At 35.5% G+C, this 24,376-nt stretch overlaps 4 protein-coding genes across 8 annotated transcripts in view; 2 read left to right on the top strand and 2 right to left on the bottom strand.

The window, feature by feature from the left end:
• Window positions 1-727: 727 nt before the first annotated feature.
• LOC116846049 (prion-like-(Q/N-rich) domain-bearing protein 25) lies at window positions 728-8,062 on the bottom strand. 2 transcript variants are annotated; one of them, XM_032819390.1, is made up of 7 exons: window positions 7,041-8,062; window positions 4,835-4,996; window positions 4,592-4,726; window positions 4,005-4,142; window positions 3,196-3,465; window positions 2,765-2,914; window positions 728-2,554 (listed from the first exon to the last, which is right to left on the bottom strand). In XM_032819390.1, the coding sequence occupies exons 1-7, from the start codon at window positions 7,105-7,107 to the stop codon at window positions 2,490-2,492; spliced, it is 987 nt and encodes a 328-aa protein (XP_032675281.1). In that variant the 5' UTR covers window positions 7,108-8,062; the 3' UTR covers window positions 728-2,489. The 2 variants fall into 2 exon arrangements, with proteins under 2 accessions (XP_032675281.1, XP_032675280.1); XM_032819389.1 differs by lacking the exon at window positions 7,041-8,062 and adding an exon at window positions 5,189-5,589.
• Window positions 8,063-9,830: 1,768 nt separating this feature from the next.
• On the top strand, window positions 9,831-22,061 carry LOC116846048 (melanotransferrin). Of its 2 annotated transcripts, XM_032819388.1 has the most exons (14): window positions 9,831-9,998; window positions 10,720-10,869; window positions 11,177-11,305; window positions 11,849-11,992; window positions 12,607-12,696; window positions 15,674-15,682; window positions 16,579-16,979; window positions 18,432-18,549; window positions 18,693-18,872; window positions 19,004-19,440; window positions 19,544-19,711; window positions 19,799-19,887; window positions 20,171-20,511; window positions 20,921-22,061. In XM_032819388.1, the coding sequence occupies exons 1-14, from the start codon at window positions 9,929-9,931 to the stop codon at window positions 21,556-21,558; spliced, it is 2,964 nt and encodes a 987-aa protein (XP_032675279.1). In that variant the 5' UTR covers window positions 9,831-9,928; the 3' UTR covers window positions 21,559-22,061. The 2 variants fall into 2 exon arrangements, with proteins under 2 accessions (XP_032675279.1, XP_032675278.1); XM_032819387.1 differs by lacking the exons at window positions 9,831-9,998; window positions 10,720-10,869; window positions 11,177-11,305; ... (1 more) ...; window positions 12,607-12,696; window positions 15,674-15,682 and adding an exon at window positions 15,689-16,100 and having other exon boundaries at window positions 16,540-16,979.
• A 139-nt stretch (window positions 22,062-22,200) lies between these two features.
• Window positions 22,201-23,493, top strand: LOC116846051. 2 transcript variants are annotated; one of them, XM_032819395.1, is made up of 3 exons: window positions 22,201-22,475; window positions 22,559-22,685; window positions 23,169-23,493. In XM_032819395.1, exons 1-3 carry the CDS (start codon window positions 22,386-22,388, stop codon window positions 23,450-23,452), a joined length of 501 nt encoding a protein of 166 aa, XP_032675286.1. In that variant the 5' UTR covers window positions 22,201-22,385; the 3' UTR covers window positions 23,453-23,493. The 2 variants fall into 2 exon arrangements, with proteins under 2 accessions (XP_032675286.1, XP_032675285.1); XM_032819394.1 differs by having other exon boundaries at window positions 22,556-22,685.
• The window catches only part of LOC116846050 (retinol dehydrogenase 14), a 9,407-nt gene continuing 8,054 nt past the window's right edge, over window positions 23,024-24,376 (bottom strand). For both annotated transcript variants that reach the window (XM_032819392.1, XM_032819391.1), the window contains exon 5: window positions 23,024-24,308. In XM_032819392.1, the coding sequence (XP_032675283.1) occupies window positions 24,204-24,308 (105 nt within the window). In that variant the 3' untranslated portion in view covers window positions 23,024-24,203. The remainder of the gene's footprint in view (window positions 24,309-24,376) is intronic.

Raw genomic sequence — 24,376 nt, 5'->3', positions numbered from 1 at the left:
ATGTGGCTCTCAAAATAACAGAGTCATATTAACCATGCACATCATCATTACGTAAAGATAAAAGGAATGATGAAATTATGCCGCTCGCAAAACTAAATATTTCTAGCCATACGCGCCATATCTTTTTCCCTCCGTGTGTTTCTTTTCGCTCGAAATGCACGCAGAGCAATCGCGAATCTCGACTGAGGTCTCACTTAGTCGACGCTATTTAAAAATATCTCGGAATAGGAAACGCTTTAGACAGTACAATCTTCTAAAAGATGTCTTAAAGGCAATCAAAAGACGTTCTATTTTTTTTAGATGGCTTTTGGACACCTTTAAGACACCTTTTAATAATTTGTGCCGTCTGTGACTGTTAAAAAGTGTCCGACAGTCAAAATTCAGACAGCACAATCCAAAATCGGGTCATAAGACGTCTTTAAAATATCTTTAAGTCATCTTTAAGACAAGTTTATAAGGTATTGTCTTAAAGATGTCTTAAAGATGTCCTAAAGACGTCTTATGATCCGATTTTGGACATTTGTGATTTGGACATTTCTGGGAAGCGACGCGAAGCTGAAGGTGACGCACGCGACTTTTGTGTATATCGTCGGTGGGTGTAGCGATGTAATATTGTTCGATCGCGTTGAACAATAATCCACGAAAAAAAAAACAATCAGTACAATAAAAATTGATCGTCACGTGTGTAGATATTCGCGCATTACGACGTGGATTTAACAATACGAGATAAAAAGTACAATGTGTATTTTTTTAGATACATAACTTTACAATAAAATACTTATAGCTAAAAGGTACGCTCGTTGGTTGTAAAAGATTCGAAAGAGGAGCAGAGAGAAAAACAGGCGCTCCGAACGACAAAGAGAGACGCATGATAGTTTTGCGTTCGCGAATTTTATGTGGCTTGCGTTGCTCTAAGAAGAAGCAGTAGTTTCACCGTGGACACGAGCGGCTGCATTTTAATGACCGCGTTAATTAAATGCAAGCGAGAAGAAGGCTTTAAACACACTTCAGTGCGTCTAGTTTCGAGCCCTCGCCTTCACCGCGAAAGCGTTTTGCTGCACAATTACAGTGGCGTGAAACACTGTAATGACGTCCCGTTTGCGCGCTACCTTTTCGTCGCGTCTGCACTTTTTAGCGAACGCTTTTGTGAAAAAACGTGTCGAGCCAACAGCAACGTCAATCTTGCGCGCCGGTTCTTCTCCTAGTTCGACGATGAAGAGTGAAAACCATGGGAAATGCGATGTTCCTTTCCTTCGCGATGTTCGAGAAAAAGTCACGAGAATATTTCTAGACTGCGCGAAACGCACGACTATGGCAAAGATGGTTTATTCAAATCCGAATAACGCAACGACAATGTCATCATCTTTTGTCGAAATTCAGATGACACCATCGTATGTTCGTCTCCTCAATTTCCCGTTCCTCCGGATATTTTCTCTTCACACTCTTGTGCGTTTGATTTCAAGATGGTTTGGACACTTTTTCTCTATGCAGTTCAGAAGGCAGCCGATGGTCCAACGGGAAAATTTGCTTCTGATTAATTCCGAGAAGTTCTCTCGTTGGATCATCGTCCGCGCTCCAAATTGCTTCAAGAAACGAAGTGTTTTAACCGTATTGAAAAAAAATATATAATTATGACCATAAAGGTCAACAGGCTTTTGTTTCGATGCAAAAATCAATAGCGACGGATTGTTAATAGGTTAAACATTATACAAAATATTGCACTACACCTTTGTCGGATAAACCGAGAAGTTGTGTAAATTGTTAACTTGACATCTTATTATTTTCATCTCTCTCTTTATGTGAAATTTATCCAGACAACACAATCTACTAAAAGATATTTTAAAGACGTTCTATTTTTTTTAAACGTCTCTTGAACGTCTTTAAAACATCTTTTAGTAATTTGTGCTGTTTGGGTAGCTATGCTAAAGACAGTTGCTACAAATTACAAAAAGATCTGTGATTGATCTTTTGCGTTAGAGCTTTGCTCCTGTTGAACTTAAAAAGCGAATTTCATGGCCGGTGTTTTATATGTCGAAAGATTGATATGTCTCCTGATGCTTTGAATTTTGCGGCCTCAATTGTGCAACGTTATCACACGACAACGTTGTATACAGATATGTACACAATTCCGTCAGAAAAACTTGCGCAATTACACGCATCCCACGATTCGCGAGACGTTTTAACGCACGAATACGTTATAACGTAATATTTATAATATTCATGGGAAATACACGAATCTCTTTCTGGAGTACTCGTGAATTTCGTTAGAATAGTCACGGTACTACGTATAATCGCAAACAGCGATAAACGAGGCCGCGAATATTTCACCCTGAACATACCACTCGTCCACGATCCGTCGATTTCTACACTTGGACGAGTTTTCCTTACAAACGCATACAACAAAACATAAACGCACAAACAAAATCGCATTGACTTATAGTAATATAACAGTTTTTTTCCTTGAAAAAATTGTACTTAACAATACTTTATCATAGGTTAACCCAAACCAGCACTATCAGAGTTATTACTGGAAAAGATGCAAAGATCAGAGAGCCTGCAAATAAAAATCACGAAAGGTAAGAATTTTTTAAACAAACGAAGTCAAAATGCATCGTTTCAGTCGGGCAAATCGCGTGTATTAGATAACACAGAAACATTATTAAACTGTTGCGAATAAAATGACCTAATAATATTTTTCGATTGTCCGATCCTTCTTTTAATTTTGGTCCTTTATGCATTACAAAAAAGTGCCATTTTTACTTACTGCCGTTCGCGCACACGTTATCCTTCCTGACGTAATTTTCAGCGCACGTGCATTTATTAGCTTCGCATATCAGAGATCTGATCGGCGGATCACTCTTGTAATCCTCGACCTGGTAACACTCGTAATTATTTGCGCACTCGGCGTCGAGCTCTGGGAAAAAAATACATAAACCATACAATCTATCATAAGCGGCATTTTCTTTCTTGCGTTTTTCTAGCAATATAATTTAAACACAAAAACTTAACTCCTTAACAATACGATAAAGCGCGTGTAATGCTAAAAATTAATTTCTTAAAAATTCTGACGAGCACACAAAGAGGAAAATTTGTCAATTAAAAAAATAAATAAATAAAAAAACGAGGAAAACAACGAGTGATTTTAAGCGAAAAGTCAATTGCAAATTCAAGTGATAGAAATGAAAGAGAGAGTACCTCTATTAAGGAAACATCTTGTCATGCTGTGTTCGTAATGATAACCCTCCGAACACTGGCACATGTTCTCGATGCACGACGAGTGTTCAAATGTCTCACACTGCACCGATTCCGTACATTCATCCCGAATGTTTCGCGCAGCAGCCAGACACTTTTTGCCGTCCTTGCTCAACACAGTCTCGGCACCGCATTCACACGTCATATTGTCCGTGCAGATTGCGCCCTCGATGTGCGAGCACTCTTGATTTTTTGTACAAGGTTGTCCGTACCCTGCAAACGCGAGGAACGTGTCGTAGAAATTATTGCGTGGTTATCAATAGATTATCCCATCTGACGAGAAAATTTAAACACGTTTCTTTTCTATTAGATCACGTTGCGAGCAAACCACGACTGAATCAGTGAAGTATGAAAAAGGGAAGGAAAGAGTATCTGCAATTATAATCTCTGTATAATATATTAGGAGTCAAAAAGTCCAGTTCAATTTCTGGGTCAAATTTGAATTTATTATATGAGTGCAATGAAAAGAGATTATTCAGCAAGCAAGTAATCGCTGTTGTAGTTTATGATTGCCAATATTTTGACGCATTTATATATCTTCATTGTAGAAGATCGACTTACCGTCGAAAAAAACAAAAAGATTGAATCAGACGACACAAATTTCTAAAAAACATCTATGATAGAATGTCTTTTAAGCTTTTTTCAGAAATATTATAGTTTATGCTATCTGAATTTGATTAACCTAATGATATTACAATAAATAATAAACAAGGCTCTCTCTTCCTTTTTCCTCCTTCTTTTCTTTTTCTTACCTGCCATTCTCCAGCACGCACTGTCCACGTAATGATAACCAGTTATGCAGTGGCATTTATTAAGACGACAGGTGGTGTTCGCCAAGAACGCCAAACACTGATTGTCTTCCGTGCAGGAGGAATTGATCGACTGAGCCTCTGTTGGAATAGAAACAACATAAATCAACAGTACACCTCAAGATTGTTTGAAATCGAGCAACTTCTTCGATATCTCTTCAATTTTCTCACATTCAAAAATATTTTTCGAGAAACAAATGTAATCATTACACAGGAAAAAAATGAGTATCCTTTTAAGACTAATATTCCAATTAACAATCATGTTTCACATTATTAAAAATCATATTTCATGTATAAACAACGACATACTCTTTTAAAGATATACTTTTAGAACAGAGAATTTTAAATTTCAACAACGTTTTACCATTTGAATATTATAATAATCTCACAAGAAATAATTATTATGATATTCCTTTCCGACATTTAAAAATATCATATTCTTATTCCGATATTTTGTACTTTTCATTCATGAAAATTATTTTTGAATTTAGCACAAACAAAAAGTCTTGCGCGTTTGTTCTTGCGCTTACTTTGGACGCAGTGACGATTGTCACTGGACGGCACATAGTCTTTTGAGCATACGCACTGATGATTGGTGGTGTTACAAAGTCCGCCTTGAAAATTGCAATCCTGATTATGCTTGCACGTTCGGTAGACCAAAGGGCCTGTGAAAAGCACCAGTTTAGTAAGTGTAGTCGCGCGTATTTGCACTCGACTCAATGAACAGCGAGTATCTCGATGCCAATCGAGTCGCTTTTAATCGGTTGTGTCACCTGGTGTTCTCGTCTGATGTATGAACGTCTGATTAATACTCGAACAATTAACGAAGCCTTTGTCACTCGGACACAAGCAATATCCTTCTTGACAAATCGTTTCTGGCGGAAGCGACGGTATGTTCGTGCAATTTTCTGTCTTTACGCACGGGATGTACAAATCTGCAATCGAATCGGTCGTTTCAAAAAGGACGCGTATTGTCGAATCGCGGGACACCTGGATATAATTCTATTTCGTTGATTGTTATAACTTATTATGTGATCGTTTATATTTCGTCGATCGCGCTCTCGTTATTAGATTCTCCATTTCGCGGAACGAAGCATAATGGGAGACAGGAATGGGAAATAACTTACCATTACCGTTATAACTCAAACAGCACGGATCTCCACAGGACATCCTAAAGACATTCTGAGAACGTTCTACGTCCTGAGACATCCCCAGGAGATCTTGTGCTGTCTAGCAAGTTATTTTTCTTCAGAAACGCAATTCCATTTTCCGAAAAACAAATGAATCATTACACAGGAAAAAAATTAGTATCTTTTTAAGACTAATAGAATCCAATTAACAATCACGTTTCATATCACGCATCATTAAAAATCGTGTTTCATGTATAAACAACGATATACACTTTTGTTAGAACAGAAGAGAGTTTTAAAGTTATAAATTTCAATGTTTCACCACTTGAATATTATAACAGTCTCACAAGAAATACAAAATGATTATTATGATATCCCTTTCCGATATTTAAAAACATTCTCAATCCGATATTTTATACTTTTCATTCATAAAGATTATTTTTTAATAATAGCAATATATTTTTCTTCGAATTCTTTGAATCATATAAAATGTATCGATGTAAGTAACTTATCTTCGTTTAAGACTATGTAATCTCATTTAAAGATGTCAAAAATAAAGATATTTTCCAAACAAGAATGTGTTTTCTTGTGTATTCTTTCGCACATGTAAATTACACGTTGTGAGTAGCAACGAATTGTAAAATAAACATATTCAAAACTTGGCAAAGAAAGTAACGAGAATCGTAACAAGTTATTTTTTGAGAAACGATAACGACGACAAATTTTTTTCGAAATAATTAACGATAATGGAAATGAATTATTTTTCTCAACAAATGAAGCAACACAAATTACTTTTACAAAATAACTTCTCCAATCCCGTTGCCGAACCCGTCGCGATCCATTTCTTCGAAAGAGATGACAAATTAATTCCTGCGACAATCGATTCGATCAGAAACGAATTCGACGTGCTAGACTCGTACATTCATAGAAAAAGTCAGGCAAAAGATAAATAATATTGCCAACGATATTCGAAGCAGAAGAAATATTTATGTACTCCGCGACTGCAGATGATAAATATGCGCGTATATGACAAAGCGAAGATTAAAGACCGCGCGATTAATTATTATTAATTATGCGCATACGATTATTATACATATTAGCGTTAATTACATTGCTATTTTCGTGAAAGTTAACGCGCGAAGCTTCGGGAAAAAACGTCGAGGAAATGACGAGAGATGAACAGGTCATGCGTGCTTCGATCGCCACAACACGATGTTTACACCGCAACACGAACATCGTACGTTTACCGTTCCTCTCGTAATTATCATATCCAGCGCACATGCTTCATAAAGAGAAAATCCGAGGCGCTCCATCGAAAGAAACACGCTTCGCAAGCTCCGAGATGCGATTAACGTGGCTGTTAATTCTGTTAATATGAAAAGAAAGTGCGAAGAAAAGAAATATGCCGAATAAAGTCGGATGAAAAGAACCGAGTCTCAGGGTTACTCCTGCGCGGGGAAATTGCAATCGAAACGAATCGGGCAAAAACCAGGTCAAATCAACAATCACGAGGAATCTGAATTGCAAAATTCGGTCGGCAGTGAAATCTTAACATGGAAAAGTTCATCCAACTACATAATACAAGTCGTTCCACCTCTAGTTGGAAGATTAAGTGAATCAGACGAGATATAAACGCGACCGCTAATACGTCGAGTCAGCTTTGATTCTGGATTGAGCTGGATTCTGAGCTTGTTTTGCCGAAACCAAAAATGAAAGGAACGCCAGAGTTTTGCCGAAGGAATTTGGGACAGTTTGTTCACCGTACACTACCCTGAAACTGAGTTCATTTAACTCGACTAAAATTGTTCCAATTGTGTTCTCTTTTTTACAATGTAATACACGAGCTCACCGATTTTGTTAGCGCCCACAAGAGCGACTAGCAGCGCGATCGCGCTCATAGCCACGTGCGTCTTCATTGCCGGGTCTGTGTTGTCTTCTCTTCGAATTTCTCGTGTCGTACTGCTCGACTCACGATCTCCCGCTCGGAAAGCGAGACTGTCGTCTGTTGCTCGGCTGGCTCGCTCGCGATCGGTTGGCGTCTGATCGGCAATCGGCAACGACGAACGACTGGCGTGTGTCCAGAGCGCCGTTGTTGAGTATTCGAATGCCTGTGTCGACTACTCGTCCCATTTGCTCTCTGTCGCGTTCTCCCACCAGCGCGTTAATTTTCTCTCCCGACTCTCCTGTTCGCACGCGCGATCCGCGACGCCGATGAATCCGATCGCACGCGCGACCGTGAAAAAGTGCAGTTGCCGACGAATTTGACGAGCGAGACGCGATGCACTTGTAATGCTACGCCGTTATCAAGCACTTTTTACAGCTTTCATTTTTACATGTTCTCTCCCTCTCCCCTTCTCCCTCTCTCTCTCTCTCATTTATTTATAATCATCCCGTACTAGTTATTTTTGTTTTCTTTACTAAGAACTTTCTTAGAACACTTCATAATTTACTCACATTGTCCTTTGCACTTGAAGATTTCTATTCATTTTTAATTGTTAATTGCTTCTATTATTGTGTTTTTTAGCGCTTGAGGGGATTTATACCCTCAGCATATAATAAACGTACATAGTAAACGATCAATAATTAAATAAAGGGCATGTAAAAGTTCAAGCACAGTTGTTTTAGTGCAATAATACTAATATACATATAATATTAGTTTTTATTGCGTAACCTCCGTTTCCCGTTTGCGATTATTTTAAATGTATTGACATCCTTTTAATTGCGATTTTTTTGACAAACATTTTTGTATTTCATTGTAATATTCAATTCACCACTGAGGAGGGTCTGTAAATTTAGACTGAAACGTGTTTGGTTCCTTTGTTAATAAAATATCTTCTCATAAGAGAGGGGTGTCACTAATGTATATTAATATTATTTCACTAAAACAGCTGTGCTTGAACTCTTACATACCCTTTATTTAATTATTGTTTGTTGTTCAAAAAGAGTTTTTTTTCGTATTTTTTTTTTTTTATAATAAACGATGCTTCTTCCTTTCTTTTCTTTTCTTTTTCTTGCTCTTATTGCAAAGCGTGAGCGAGTTATATAGTCAATGGCAGAAAGATTACAACACTTTTATTTCAATTTTACAACGCATTTGTATCTGACATAACTTGTTTACACAGAGAGAAAAAATATCTAAAAAATAGTAAATATTTATTCGGTGCTAACAACATATTTATTTGAATTTAAATTTTTTTATTTAAATAGAATAAACAATTTTTTTCGTTTATTCTATTAAAAAAAAATTAGTGAAAAGCTATGAAAAAGTTTAAATTTTTTAAGAAAATATATTTTTTATTTGAAAAATATATTACATTGGTATGAATAAAGTCATTAGTACCTACCAAATAAATATTTATTATTTCTTAGATATTTTTTTCTCAGTGTAGTAACTCTCAGAAAACAAATTTTGCTATTAGATATCAAATGCGTTCCAAAGTTTAAGAGGTGAAAAACTGACTATACATCTTATCGACTATCTTATCCGAAATCTTGTAAATAAAACTAAAACGAAGTTTCCAGCGATGCGAAAGCGGGAAGCATTCATTTCGATATAGAAACGAAAGTACAACGAAGCGAAGATTGCAATCGCTTCGTTCTTACTTGTACAAAATTTTGTCTAATTATCTAGAAAGAATTACTTATTACTTATCGAGACCCGCCTTCCGTCTATTAAATAGCAACAACAACATGTAGACAGGAATACTCGCGGCATTTCCTCGTAATTTCCGCATCAGCATTTAACCGCAACGCGTTCGCGTTTTACGCGAATTGTCGATAGGATGAACAAAGAAGAAACTGCTCGCCACCCACAACGTAAATTAGACGATATACGCGGTTACACATACAGAATTGTGCGCGCGCGCGAGTATAAGTGAGCATGAAAGGTCGCCGGTACACATTGTAACCGTAATGATAATGAAGATTCGCGTGGTAATCCGATGAGGTTGAATTAGCAGAATTATTGCAATCATGGCAGGAACTTTCGTTGAATGAAAGGTTGGCTAATCGCAACGTGAAATTAACTGCATGCACGTTACGACGGCGTCGTATTGTTGCAGCACTCGCGCTCGTTTTCTCGTCTAATTTATTACTCTCTTTGATTTATCGACGGGACTTCTTCCATAGCTTTACCTTCGTCGCCAGGCGTGTCCCGCAGAAATTCATAAATTCACGAGATGCAAGAGAGAGAGAGAGAGAGAGAGAGAGAGAGAGAGAGAGAGAGAGAGAGAGAGAAAGAGAACATGTTTCGTGTAATTTTTATCTCTTACAAACAATAATAGGAAACATGACATGAGAGGGACGCGGTTTCCTGTACTTCAACTCGATGTCTTCTGTGAATCACAATTTATTGCGTTTGCAAGTCGAAACGCGTCGCTTTATTTGAATTATACTTTCGTCGACTGAAATAAATCATCTCAAAGGCACGCTCGGAAATAAAAATGACACACATTTTCTCTATCTCTCTCTCTATCTATCAGAGATAAAGTGTCTTAAATAAATGAGAATTAATGCCTCCCTATAAAGCACCGTTCTCAACGGTAATGGTAACGCTCGTTTGGGAGCGAGAAATGGGATCTCTGATTCATTTCGAACGCGGGATATCGCTAGATACGCTTAAAGATAACGTTTATCAGATGAGGGCGTAGTATGTAAGCCGATGAAGACGCCAGCTAGTAGTCAGCTGCATATGTCTCACGCTTACAACGCCCATTTGAGTAGCAATTTCAGCTCCAAATGACGGATTCCATCCGTATCTTCATTATTCTGTGCACGCTCGTCGGTTGTTCTTATTGTTTGGATAGTTGTGAGTGTATCAATATCGCCGTGACTCAAACTCATACCTATAATGTTACATCAGATGAAAGAGGGGAATCGAGATATCATCGCTGAAACGTCTAGGGTCCGCATCAATAATCGTTATTTGAAACTCGTCGCCGGTGAAATGCTCAGACTTATTTAGAGTTAATTTAGAGCGAGTGTGTTCTTCAAGTAAAATCGTGATTGCTAACATAATATCACGTGTATCATGTATATGACTGAAGAATTCAGATTTAACTCTAAATTCTGATTTGAATATTTGATATCTTCGTGAGATATTCAAGTATTTATAATATCAATTCTAGTATCAATAATATCAATAGTTAATTATATTCTAATATCAATAGTTATTGGTACAAACCTAAAGAACGCTATTCTGATGTTTCTCTTTTTCGAGAAACAATTCAAACAAGATTTTCTGCATTTAGACGTATCTGAAAATGTATTCTGTCAATTACGCGCTAATTCACTTCTCGGCATATCTTCGCACGTTTAAAAGGTGATTTCTCGAACGTTCTCCTCTATAAACTTCTTAGGTTAATGATAGCCGATCGCAACGAATCGTCAATGTTTGTCCGTGATAATGAATGACGTTAAATAATTAAAAGGATTCCCATGATAACAATCGCAACGTATCATATGTGTTTAATTCGTATATCTCATACTTAATCAAGTCTTAATTTCCTAATTACGATTGCTCGTTTCAGCGGACGACGGCAGTGTTAAAAGAGCGTTTGTTGGTCAAAATTGCCAGAGGGACCATGATTGCATCAACAATGCATATTGCCGCGTACAACTTACTTGCCAGTGCGAGCCGTTTCACTCGCCGACTCTCGACCAATCGATGTGCATCGCCAGTGAGTTCACCCAATAAAAGGCTTGAATCAATCCGCAGAAAGAAATAGCTTCAAAGCAAATCGCACAGAAGAAAAAAGTTTGTCTTTCAGTCGTGTGCCTAATTATTCCCTTTCAAATTTATCAGATTGACTTTCATTTCTTTGTATTCTAAAATCACAATTGAACAAAATTAACGCGACAAGTCAATGCAGTAGTGAACGCATGAGTCAGTGCTGAATCGATATTCGCTTATTTCGTTTACTTACCGATTTTCACTTATCTTCTCTTCCGAGCGATAAGATGATGCTTTTTCCTACGTCTTTGTAGCTATCGGACGATCGTGCGTCAACGACACGATGTGCGCCACGATAACGAATGGGGAATGCAAGCAGGGCTCATGCATTTGCAAAGACGATTTCGTGCAGGACATCAATAATTCTTCGAATTGCATCAGAAGTGAGTGATGACGATTTCCCATGTCGCCTAATATACACAATGCAAATATAATTATAGTTTTTCACAGATTCACTTCTTGCACGGATAACTATGTTAGGATAAAAACAATCCAATTATTGATTTTCTATAGTTATTGACATTCTAGAAAAATTTGGTTCCCCCTGCGTGATGTTCAGAATTTTAATTGTGTTGTGTGAAATCGTTTTTTGGAATTATTAAATGTAAGCAAGAAGTTTAAGTACTATGCTGGTCACATGGAAAATTAGGCTTTTCTAGATAATAACTAAAGGGATGTCAATAATTAGGTGTTTTATTTTACATAATTTGATATAAAAAAAAAATATATATATATATATAGTCATTGTTTCCGATAATCACAACAATGATTATTTGTGATAATAAATAATTAGTTTCCATTGAATGCGACAAGATCGAATTTGATAGAAAAATTTAATTTTTGAATTTTTTGTCTGACTTAATATAATATTTCCGAAAGTGATGTTTTACGTATAAACCTGGTGAGTTGTTGACAAAATATTTCAGGACCTATCAACATCGGTGATCGATGCCAATCGCAAGCAATATGTAAGGACAGTTTCGCCCGCGCGAATTGCATCAACGAGAAGTGCGAATGTTTTACGGGCTTTCATTACGCAAACGAGACGAAAAGCTGCATTAAAAGCCGAGGTAAAACAGTCAGTGAGATAGCAGATTAGATGCTATGTTGAGAGAAAAAATATCTAAAAAGTAAAGAATATTTATTCGTGATGAGTACTAATAACACATTTGCTTATACTCATATGCATATTTTTATATCGAGAAAACATTTTTCTAAAGCAAGAGAATATACATTTTCTTAAAACCATAGTTTTTAGTTAAATCACAGTTGGTTATTCTATTTAAATTAACAAAATTAAATTTAAAAAATTAAATTCAAGTTAAAAAAGAATTTAGACTGAAGTAAATATCCCAGCACCACAATGCCTAAAAGTGGGACATAAGATATCTTTAAATTATCTTTAAGATGTCTTTAAGTTATTTTTAAGACAAGTTTATAAAGTATTATCTTAAAGATGTCTTAAAGTTGTCTTAAAAACGTTTTATGACTCGATTTTGGACATTTGTGCCATCTGGGATATTATCCCACCAAATAAATATTTTTAATTTTTAGATATTTTTTTTCACAGTGCATAAACGAAATAGTAAACAGTGAAAGAGTGGGAGATCGCAAAGGAGAGAGGCGGAAGCAGAATTGTCATAACGAGCAACATTGATTTCAACGTACACACGTGTTGTTTCAGGTTTATATCATTCCTGCGCAAAACACTATGAATGCTATTTGGACGCTCAGTCCTTGGATGTGTTAGAGTGTAAGCAACAGCAATGCGTCTGTAAGGAAGGAGAGCGATGCTATTCTAAAGGTTAATCACACTTAATTGCATCGTTACCAACTAATTTGGCGAAGCCGTAGTCTTCCGAGTCGCTTGAACTTTTTTGTCTCCTTTCGTAGGTTCGTTGATCACGGCCACCGGGACGCTCGCGATGGTCTTGTTGTTCTTGCAGCAGCGAATCATTTAACAGCAATAAACAATAGAGAAATTTGCTCCAATATATTTCCTGTTGGAATCACACACATTTTTATGGCGCCATTATTCGAAATGCAGGATGTGAGAAATATTTAACGTATGTCAAGTTTTAATTATACTCACAAATTTTTAGGTAACGCAGCGAACAATTTTGTATACTTTTTCATGTTATATTTGCATTTTTAAGAAATAATAACACTTTTACTATTTATATATAATGCTAGAATGCTTCTTAACCTCTTTCTCTTTTTTAATTCAAACATTGTCGACAAACATACGAGTAGTATTATAAATAAATAATCATTAAAAAATCCCACCAGAAAAAGAAAAATCTCGTAATATGATTGACAGATGTCATATTTATATTACTTTAAAATTACATAATTTTCTTCTGATTTTAAGAAATTTGTCCTTGAAGAGGTTAAGAGCAATAAAATTCTGCGCAAACGAAATTTAAAGAATATTGAAAAGAGGAAACTTTCATATATACAACTATTTAATATATAAGAGATTATTATTAATAATATTTAAGAGTACTTACCCGCCAAATATTCAAAGAGAAAGAGAGAAATTCTTACAGCTTAAAACACAAAATTTCACTAGTCTTGCCGTTGAGTCATACTACAACCTGGATGGAAACGGTGCCGACCCCTAGCAGAGAATCTCAAACTACGTTTTAGAATAACAATCGAACTGCTCTCAATATAAGTCTCATTACGATAAACCAAATAAACTTTATATTTTAAATTACAATTATTAGAAGAAAATGCATCCAATTAAGGAAAATTGATTCATCGGTCATAATATGAGTACATTAAATATTTGTTTTAAGTGCAGGAGCATGTAGATAAACGCGCCATCTCTCTACTATGTCAGAATACGTATGGGCGCATCTAGAAACACGTCCGCTCACTCAACGCTCAATGAGCTCTTGAATCTGATTGGTGCATAATTTTAGATCTAAAGGAATATTCCAATTAGATACAATAGCTCACTGAGCGCATTTATATTTTAATAGCCAATCAACATTTCGCTCCTACGGGAAAACGGCAAGTTGATTGGCTATTCTGTGTGCAGAAGTCATGAATATCCGTCTGGCTTGTCATTGAGTTGAATTATTTGTGAAATTATCAGAAGAATTTAGCACTCCTTTCTCAAGATATTCTCTTTCAATAGGCCTGTTCTTTGTAGCTGCACTGCTGAACTAGTGTAATATAATGAAGTGAGACAAATATACATTTTCTCACTCTAATAGCGTGTTCGACTGGCCCTGGGTTAATCGCTCCGAGAGCGATTAATGAAGTTTCTACTAGCCAATCATAAAGCTTATAAGTAATTGTTCGACCAATAAACGTAGGCTGAATAACCCAGAGTGGGTTAACCCAGAGCCAGTCGAACATGCTATAAGGATACGTTAAGATGGAGAAAGAAATAGCGGAACGGAACAGTTACGGAAAAGAGATGGTGAGGGTCAGCCAATCAGAGTAATTACGTTTTTATTCCGTTCCGTTGTTTGATAAATGGATTTCATATGGCACGGAACTGTTACGGAACGGAACAAAAACGGAAAACATTCTAACCTATACGTTTTCTCACTCTAATCTTTTGCATTAGTTCAGCAGTGCAGTTACAAAAAACAGATCTTTAAATTATATCATGTAGAGATTTCTCTTGATACCAACATTATCCCTTCCACTTGTCGCCTAACCTCAATAATGGTTGTTTTCCATCAAGAGACACAAGTCGACACAAGTATCATTCTATCTTTATTACTCACTAAATTTGGAACAAAGTTTGACACAAGATGTTTGTGTCTCTTAATCTGGAAAGCAACCAATAGGTGCTTTCCAATTGCTTAACACATCTTGACACATACGTACACAAAACCAGTTTATTGGTCGCATATTATCTAAAATATCTTGTAAGATAATATACAACTAATAAATTGGTTTTGCGTAATACACAAAATGTAACTGGAAAGCACCCAATATAGAGTGAAAAAGCACTAGGGGCAAATCAACTTTCTCACTCTGTTTTAAACTGTCAACTTCCGGCTTCACTTTGCGGACAGAATGCTTGGTCTATATATATACTAGAGATGTCCGATTCTTAATCAATTCGATTCTTTCCCTAACAAATTTAGGGAAAAAGGATTGTTCGTGCTGCTTGCATGTTTCATACTTTTCGATGCAAAGAATTATCTAGTGAATTACCAGATTGAACCAATCATTACAATGACTGCGTTCAGCAGAGAAAGCTGCTTTGCAGCTGTTGTAAAATTCATGAATTTGATTGGAGTATGCTTTTAATTTTGATTGAATCCAAGAACATGTACCAATCAGATTCACGAATTTTATAACAGTTGCAAAGCAGCTTTCTCTACTGTACGTAGCCATTGTGTCGTACCATCCAATCGTACTGTGGTCAATCGGGCCCCACCCGTTCAGGGCTATGTTCCAAAACTCTACTCGAGGGATAGAGGGGAGCGTCCCGATTGGACACAACCAACCGATGAAAAGAATTATCTAGTGAATTACTAGGTCCAACTAATCATTACAATCTGTGTCCAATCGTATCGTGGTCAATCGGGTCCCACCCGGGGTAGAGTAGCATTTATTAATTGATCAATGAGAACATAAATAACTAGAATTTCTTTATCATGATTGATCAATTAAATATATTCTACCCACCGAGTAGAATTTTAGAACGCAACCCAGCAGTGCAGCTACAAAGAACAGGCCTAATGAGTGGATTACGTCATGCGTCGCACTGTTGGGTGTAGTTCGGTACAGTCAGAAATAGTGATGTCAAAGGGTGTTGTCATAGTCTCGGCCTAACTGCCGTCACGATGAGACGTGTCTGAGTAAGTTCAGACCTTGTGATTTTTGGAACGTTGCTTAAGATCTTCCTAGGCCTTATTCTATTCATTACACGAGTTAACAGCTGTAACCTTATATAGCGAAGAATTAAAAATTGAAGATTGGGTTTAACAATTTAAATTTTTCCCATTAATCACATACGACGGCAGCATTCATCTGAGCAATAGCGTAGGGTCACGTGACTACAAGTGTTCCCAGCCAAGTGAAGGAAGGAAGGAAAGGGTGTTGTCTGTGTTCGTGATTGACAAAAAGAAATGTTTAAAAAAAAAATGTGGTCGAAGAACTATGCAATATTGGTGTTCCTGTGCACTTTCGTATTACAAATAAATGGTATTGCAAATTTTATATGCATAATCGTGTTGCAAATAATTATTATAGTATACAGCGTTATTTCACTGTATCGCGCGTTATGTTATGAATAATTTTTTCCATAGAAAATAGACTCAAATCATTCTAAGAATAAATATATATGAAGTTAATTAAATTATAGTTTCTTGTTGATTTGTTAGTTTTGTGTGTATAATGTGTTTATTACAGTTTCTTATATGTAAGAATTACATACTATACCTATATATTGTTTGTTGCAATTTTACTTTAAACGTTTAAACTTATTTTTTATATACTCAAATAGCAAGGTGACGTCTAAAGATATCATTTGGATGTTATTATCATGTCTTAATCATATCTTAATAACATTTTTAGACATTACCTTGCTACCTGGGTAATAGAAATAAGATTTTAGTAAATATTTCTAATGATTATTTGACAGGTAACAGGTTGACAGGTAAAAATTTTTCTAACAAACAAGTCAATACCACAGCCACATGGTGTACAACCTCTAAAAGTGAACAAGATAAATGTGAAGCGTTCTCCAGAGCAGTTGAACGTGAAAAATATGCCTTCAACAAACTTTTGCTTATACACTGTAAGCAGGCATTTAACAAGGAAGAATGTATAACTTTGTTGGAGCATGATGAAGCACACATAACAACATTGGATGCTGGAGAAGTCTTTTTAGCAGGACGATACCATAGTCTTATACCCATAATGCAAGAAATATATGAAGGTGATATCAATTATCAGTATGCTGTTGCAGTAATTAAAAGTGATTCTTTGCTTGATGTGCAAAGCTTACATGATTTAAGAGGCAAGAAAGCCTGCTTTGCTGGTGTTGGAACATTGGCAAGTTGGGTTATTCCTATCAATACTGTAAGTATATATATATATATATATATTTTTTTTTTATGTGGTTATATATATATAATTAGAGAAAAGTATATATATAACATACAGTATGATTCATATAAGATGACACTGATCAAATTTAAAAAATTTTAAAATTAAAAAAATTTTTTTTTAAATTTGAAGACATGAAAAAATAGCTTATATCAACATGCTCAGCACAAAGAAGAACATCATATGATAGAAATGATTAGTTTATGAATAGAAACATTGAGGACATTTGAAAGTCAACCTAATTTTTTAAATAGAATACTACACTTTTTATTTCATAATATAATCCTTTAGTACTACAATTTTGTTGAGAACCACTTGCTAATATTGCTAGAAGATGTGGATTTACATACTCGAAAACAAATGTGGTTTCAATAAGATGGAGCACCAGCTCATTCTACCAATACAAATTTTGTTGAATCAAAAATATCTATACCAATGATTCGGACATAAAAGACCTGTAGCATGGCCTCGCTCACCTGACCTTACGCCCTTAGATTACTTTTGGTAAGGAAATGACAAAGATATATATTTGGAACAACTCATGATAATATGACTACTCAAATCATTGCAACACTCGAAAAATTTCATTAGTACAATTGAGAAGAACAGTAGATCGTTTGACACACAGGCTTTATCTTTGTCATTGAGTCCAAGGTCACAATTTTGAACATTGTAAAGAATGTAAGTACAAGGCATACAAATGAATTTTATTTTATCATGTATTTGTGACCTTACTCACTTGATCATTTAAGATCAGTAAAGACACTCATTTTTATAATTTTATAATATATTTTAAGGTTAATAAAGATCGTAAACACATAATAAAATAAAATTTACTTATATATCTTGTACTTCTGTTCTTTACAATAAATGTTCAAAATTGTGATCTTGAACTCGACAACAGAAATAATGTCTATGTGTCAAATGATCCACTGCTTTTCTCAATTGTACCAATAAAATGTTTTTGAGTGTTGCAGTGATCCAAGCAATCACATTATCACGAGTTGTTGTTCCGAACATATAATATCTTTGACATATCCCTGCAAAAAGTAATCTAAGGGCGCAAGGTCGAGTCTTATGTAATTGAATTTGTCTCAGAAAAAGCTACTATGAAATAAAAAGTATAGTAAATTAAAAAATTCCATTAAAATTCCATTAAAATTCCATTAAAATCCATTAAAATTTTAAATATCTATTTAAAAATCTATTTAAAAATATGAAGTTGATCTTCAAATGTCCTCAATGCTTCCATTTGTAAACTAGTCATTTCTATCATATAATGTTTCCCTTTATACTGAGCATGTCAGTATAAATTATTTTTTCATGTTTCCAAATTTTTTTTTAAATTTGATCAGTGACACACACACACACACACACACACACTTTACAAATCACGCTATATATAATAATATATTCTGTGTTTAGCTCATGAAACAGGGAGGAATGGAAATCATTGACTGTAACAACCATGTAAAATCTGCGATTAATTACTTTGGACCTAGCTGTGCAGTGAATTCATTGATCGACAAATACAACCCACTTGGTAAGAATTCATGAAACTTAATACAAAAGTGTACAGATGACAGATACAAAAGTGTACAGAGACGTCATTAAGACGTCATAAACGTCATTTTGCTGCTTGGAATGTAATCTTATAGTTGTTATAATTTAAAAAATCTATCACAGGTGATAACTCCGACCATCTATGTAAGTTGTGTATTGGAAAAATACCTGGTGGCAAATGCACTTCTCAAGATCCTTATGCAGGATATGAGGGAGCTTTTCGCTGTTTGGTTGAAGCGGGTGAGATTGCCTTCTTGGTGCACAACACTGTAGAGGAAATGATTTCAACTAAATTTGATTTTGGTACGTAGATCATCTTATAATTCAAGTCTTAAAGAAATTATTAATATTTATCACATGGTATTAATAAATATTCATTACTTTGTGATAATATAAAATAATTATAATATTTATTACTTAATATTTGTTATTAGTTGAATTGAAAAAAGAACAGTTTAAATTACTGTGCAAGGATGGCACTCGCCGGTCCGTGGACGAATATAGAAACTGTAATTGGGGCACTGTGCCGTCCCGTGCAGTGGTCACGTCTTCCGCACGCGATTACGAAATTAGTCGATTTTACCAACAATTTCTACAGACTGCAGTTAATATATTTAAGAATACGTCGATCTATTCTAACAATCGTCTTGACAACACTCAAAGAGACTACGAGAACCGCTCAGGTTACAAGTTGGGCGACAATAGCGTTAACGCAGTTAAAAACAATCCATATGAGTACAGCATGGATGGTAGAGGTTATGACAACAGGGAGAACACATCTAGCGAGTCTACAAATGTAACACTGATAGAAGTGTTCGATTTATTCGAATCCGCACCCAGATACGGCAGTCAACATAATTTAATCTTTTCCGTAAGATTTGCATTTCTCATTTATTCAATATATTTACGCGCGTGATTTCATATTCCTCTTTGGTGTAAATGTGTTCGATGTAACAATGTTCCTTTTTTTTCAGGATTCTACTCACAATCTCATGCAACTGTCCGAAACAGATCAAAGATACGAGAGCTACTTGGGACAGTCTTCTCTGAATCAAATACTGGCAATACGTTACTGTCCTATAAATCGGATGACTATGTGCGTTACATCCGCTCCAGAGATGGAAAAATGCGCGAAGATGCAGGTACAACTCAGGAAATTGCATATTTGACCAAAAAGATTACTAAAGCTGCTTTACGAGTCGCTTGATGTATATTAATCACTGTTGCAGACAGCCTTGAAAGCTCAGCTGCTAAAACCAGAATTGCATTGTTTTCGAGGTCACAGTCAAATAAACTGCATGCAATCGATACAAAGCGGGTATGTGTAAAAAATATATCTATAAACGGTATTCACAGCTCGCAATCTTATATTTAAAACCACCTTAGATTCATTTTAAAATGCTGTATAAGCAGTTTTTATTTTTATTTTCTAATTAAGTATTATATAATATCTCAAAATTAATTTAGAACACTTTTAGATACAAGATCAGACCATAAATATTGCTTTATTTTTAATATATTGGTACAGGTACAAGTATGTCAGTATATATGAAATTATATGAGTCATAATTGTGGTATGTGACTCACGTTTTTTACGGTAGATTCGCGGACGTAGCTGTATTGGACGCCAGCGATGTTTACACCGCTGGATTGCGCTTCGATCTGATCCCGTTTATATCCGAAATTTATAACCTTAATACGCCGGATTATTATGTCGTCGCCGTAGCTAAGGAGGAAGACGACAATACGGATTTGACTTACCTTAAAAACAAAAACACTTGTCACACCGGTATCAACATGGCTGCTGGCTGGGTTTATCCGCTGGCCTATCTCATCTCCAATCAGTGGATAAGAGGATATGGTTGTGATTCCGTGCGCGCTGCCGCCGAATACTTCTCCAAGTCCTGCGTGCCAGGCGCACTTAGCACAGAGTATAATACAGGTAAATAAAACTAAAGCATTCGTTTTATTAATGAAAAGAAGGTCCATATTTTGTCTGCACGGGAAGAGCCTCATAACTTTTCTACATATTCTTTTCAATTAAAAAATTGTTAATAATAATTTTGCCATATATGTTTTCTAGTAGTGCAGAAATAGACTGATAGTAGAGTTTATAAAGAACACAGTGAGATTCTTTTTCAATATATGTTTAAACAAGTTTTTAAATTTTTTTACATATTTTTTATAATTTTTCTTGAAAATTATGAATAGTACAACACGTATCTAAAATAGAAAAATAATAAATTAAGGCAGAATGTCGATATGTTTCTCGGTTACAGAATTCTATAGTAATTTTTACTTTGAAATTCTCTTTATGCACGAAATGTTTCTTATTGGATATTTAATTACAGATGTGCCTTACGATAACATGTGTGACCTATGCCATGGAGTGAGCTCCAGATACTGCCGCAGAGATGCTTCCGAGGATTATTTCGGCCATACAGGTGCCTTCAGATGTTTAGTGGAAGGCGGAGGAGACGTGGCGTTCGTGAAGCATACGACGATCGCGGAGAATACCGACGGCAAGCGCAAAGAGTTTTGGGCGCGCAACACCTTCACGAAAGACTTCGAGCTGCTCTGTCCGGACGGTACGCGCCGTCCAACCATGAGATACATGGACTGCAACCTCGGCAAAGTAGCCGCCAACGCCATAGTCACGCGCGGCGGTTACAGTTATAACGAGACGGAGATTCAGGCATACATCAATCTCTTTATCTACGCGCAGCAGTTCTACGGAAAGAAGGAGCTGGACGAGTTCAGCTTCAGCATGTACTACAGCATACCGCCGTACAGCGATCTCATTTTCCAAGACGCCACTCAGCAACTAATGGTCGTGCCGCTAGAGAAACGAGAATATAGTGCGTATCTCGGACAAGACTTTATGAGAGCCAGAAGAATCGTGGATTGTAACGCGGGCGCGTCAGCGATCAGCTACTCTTTGTTCGCCACGATAGTTATGATCACGTTTACTTTTGTATATGGTAGATAAGTACCAATGTTATTTGCAGCTCTGCTTTCACACGAATACCCGGTTCGTGCTCTCGTTGACAAGAATCTTAAATTGGAAACAGATATCTTTTGTCAAAATATGCGAGATCTGACATCTAGTTTGTTTTATCATTGGCAATGTTAAGACAACATCATTGCGACGTAAGCTATTGTTGATATCATAAAATTACGCGTTAAGCATCAGTTAGATATTTTATAAAAGAATATTTTATACACGTGTATAAAAAGAGATAAAGAGTCGTAACAGTACAAATACTAACTGACAAAGTAGAAATAATGTACGAATTTTTCATGATTTTGTTGACGTCCGTCCAATGGAGCGCCGTAATCTCTGAAACGTATCCGTCCAAATACGAGAAACTTACGAATCTGATAATTTTAAGATTTACTGTATTTAATATAATTTGATATGCTTTATATGTATATTTTATACGGTTCATTAGTAATCTATTGTAATAAATCTTTATAACTTTTACAGAATAACTTTTACATCTCGTTTGTTTATCTCGAATGTTATTAAAACATACCTACAACATTGCGAAGCGATGTAAAATAAGATCAATACGTGATAATAGCCAAGATCGAGATTACAATTGAATAACGATCAAGAAACAAATACCGTTGTGTCTCGGCTTTCAAAAACTCACGTCAATCTTACGCTTGGGTTAAAATTTCAAGTTAATTCTCTGCGCAACTAATCATTTACACGACGCAATTTTCATCGAAACCACGACATTACACGTTAAGATACTGCCACCAACAGATACTTTGCTGAACAGCGGGAGAAGTGCAGTCCGTGACTGCGATATGAATGCTGATATTTTGTCAGCGAATACATCAAAATACGAGAAACAGGAGAAAGAACCTGAGGTGCATCATAATTCAGACGATCTTCAGGTAGTGTTATCATGATCGTGCAATGGAAATTATAAAGTATAAAGCGCGACATTGAAATATGTAACCGCGTGTTATTCCAGAAGATTCAGCCCGATCAAACACTCAACAACTTAAATAGAAAAAGCGAACAAAAACGAAAGTCTCACATTAACTCAACGCAGCCGTCCAACGCGTCGCCTTTATCTACAAAAAATATTTATTCTGCAACAGGTGAAATCTCACAAATGTCGTCTCATTTCAGTGTTTACCTATACGTAGATGAATTATTAATCAATACAATATTATTTACTCGCATCACGAATAATATTGTAATTATTGACACTTGTTTGTCCATCAGCTACCTATCCATAGTCAATTTAATATAGTATCTCCTCTTGTTTTATACATATGTTTTTATACATATAATTTATATATATATATATATATATATATATATATATATATATATATATATATATATATATATAAATTAATTATGAATTATAATATTATTATTATAATAATATTACAATAATATTATTCACGACAGTATTTCAATTATCAATTTATTCATTTGTCAGTTTTTTTCCTTTATTTACCCATATTATCCATTATTTATATGTCAGCTCTTTTCCATAATCAACTTCGTTTTACGACGCTTGAACTTTTCGCTTTCAATATAACTGCAATTATTTATAGATTCGATACTTTTAGGTAAGCACCAAGTGCATAAGTTGGTAGACAACAAGCAACTATCGAAACCATTTAATCAGTCTGATAAGAAGACATTTCTTCTCGATACTTACGCCCGTATTGTCGCTACCAACAACAGACGTTGTCCTAAACGGTTGCGTGACCTCGCTAAACCAAAGAAGCAAGTTTCTAACGATAAAAGTGACGATTCTACAAATTTCGACCTAAACTGGCATACAGGTAAAGCTAGTACGGCGAAAATGAAACGTGGCTCAGAAAATTCGAAGATGAAACAGCTTTACTGATACATACTGGTTAATATTTTAAACAATTTCTATGCATGATTTTTCATAATGTACTAATTTTATCACGCTATTTTTTACGGAAAATTTTTTAGCTAATTTGGAGCGGAATTTTTCTTGAGAAAAGATGTCGAGAGAAAAAATGTCGAAATATTGATAATTTTTAAATTAAAGCGATTGGAAAAGAAGGTTTCATAAACTGGATTTCAAGGAGTCAAATGAATATGAAAATTATGTTCTTCATTTAATTTCAAATAAAGTTTGCTTTAATAAATATTTCATTTAGTTACAAAGATACAGGATATTAAAAATTGAACAATCACCAAAAGCGATTATGATTATTTCGACATTTTTGCTAAGGGAAAATTGCTCTCAAACTGTACCGAGAATCTGATAATAATACAAAATAATACGGTAGAAATATGACACTGTGTATATAAAGTGTCTTCACGTGTAATATCGTAATGAGGAAAACGTGACTCCTCGTTATTGCTTAGCTTAATCAGCTCTTATATCGCTTGATAGATGTACAAAGAACAAAAGAAGGAAAATGTTAACGAATTGTGACCCAGTCGGAAATGATATAACTTTTGCAAAAGCTCATTGAGTTCTACTTCAAGTTCCGTTTCATTGAGACAACATTAGCGACTTGTGAAATGAGCGTTGAAGTTTTAAGTACAAAACTACTGCTACATGGGAAAGACAGATATGCTACGAAAATTTCTGAAGAAATACACACATACGCTGAAAACATTCAGATCTTCGGATCAGATGGTTGCAACTTCACTAAAGGTTCGCTTAACTCCCACAGTTTCTTGCCTTTAGCGGGATCTTTCACAGCGGTCGACAGACCATGTACCTAAAATATAATTTTATATATATACAGAGAGAGAGAGAGAGAGAGAGAGAGAGAGAGAGAGAGAGAGA

Source organism: Odontomachus brunneus, unplaced genomic scaffold, assembly GCF_010583005.1.
Source record: "Odontomachus brunneus isolate Ranch 3 - 2012 unplaced genomic scaffold, Obru_v1 Obru_scaffold_060, whole genome shotgun sequence".
In the NCBI taxonomy this organism is placed as follows: Eukaryota; Metazoa; Arthropoda; class Insecta; order Hymenoptera; family Formicidae; genus Odontomachus; species Odontomachus brunneus.
This window is presented reverse-complemented; position numbering and strand designations above follow the sequence as displayed.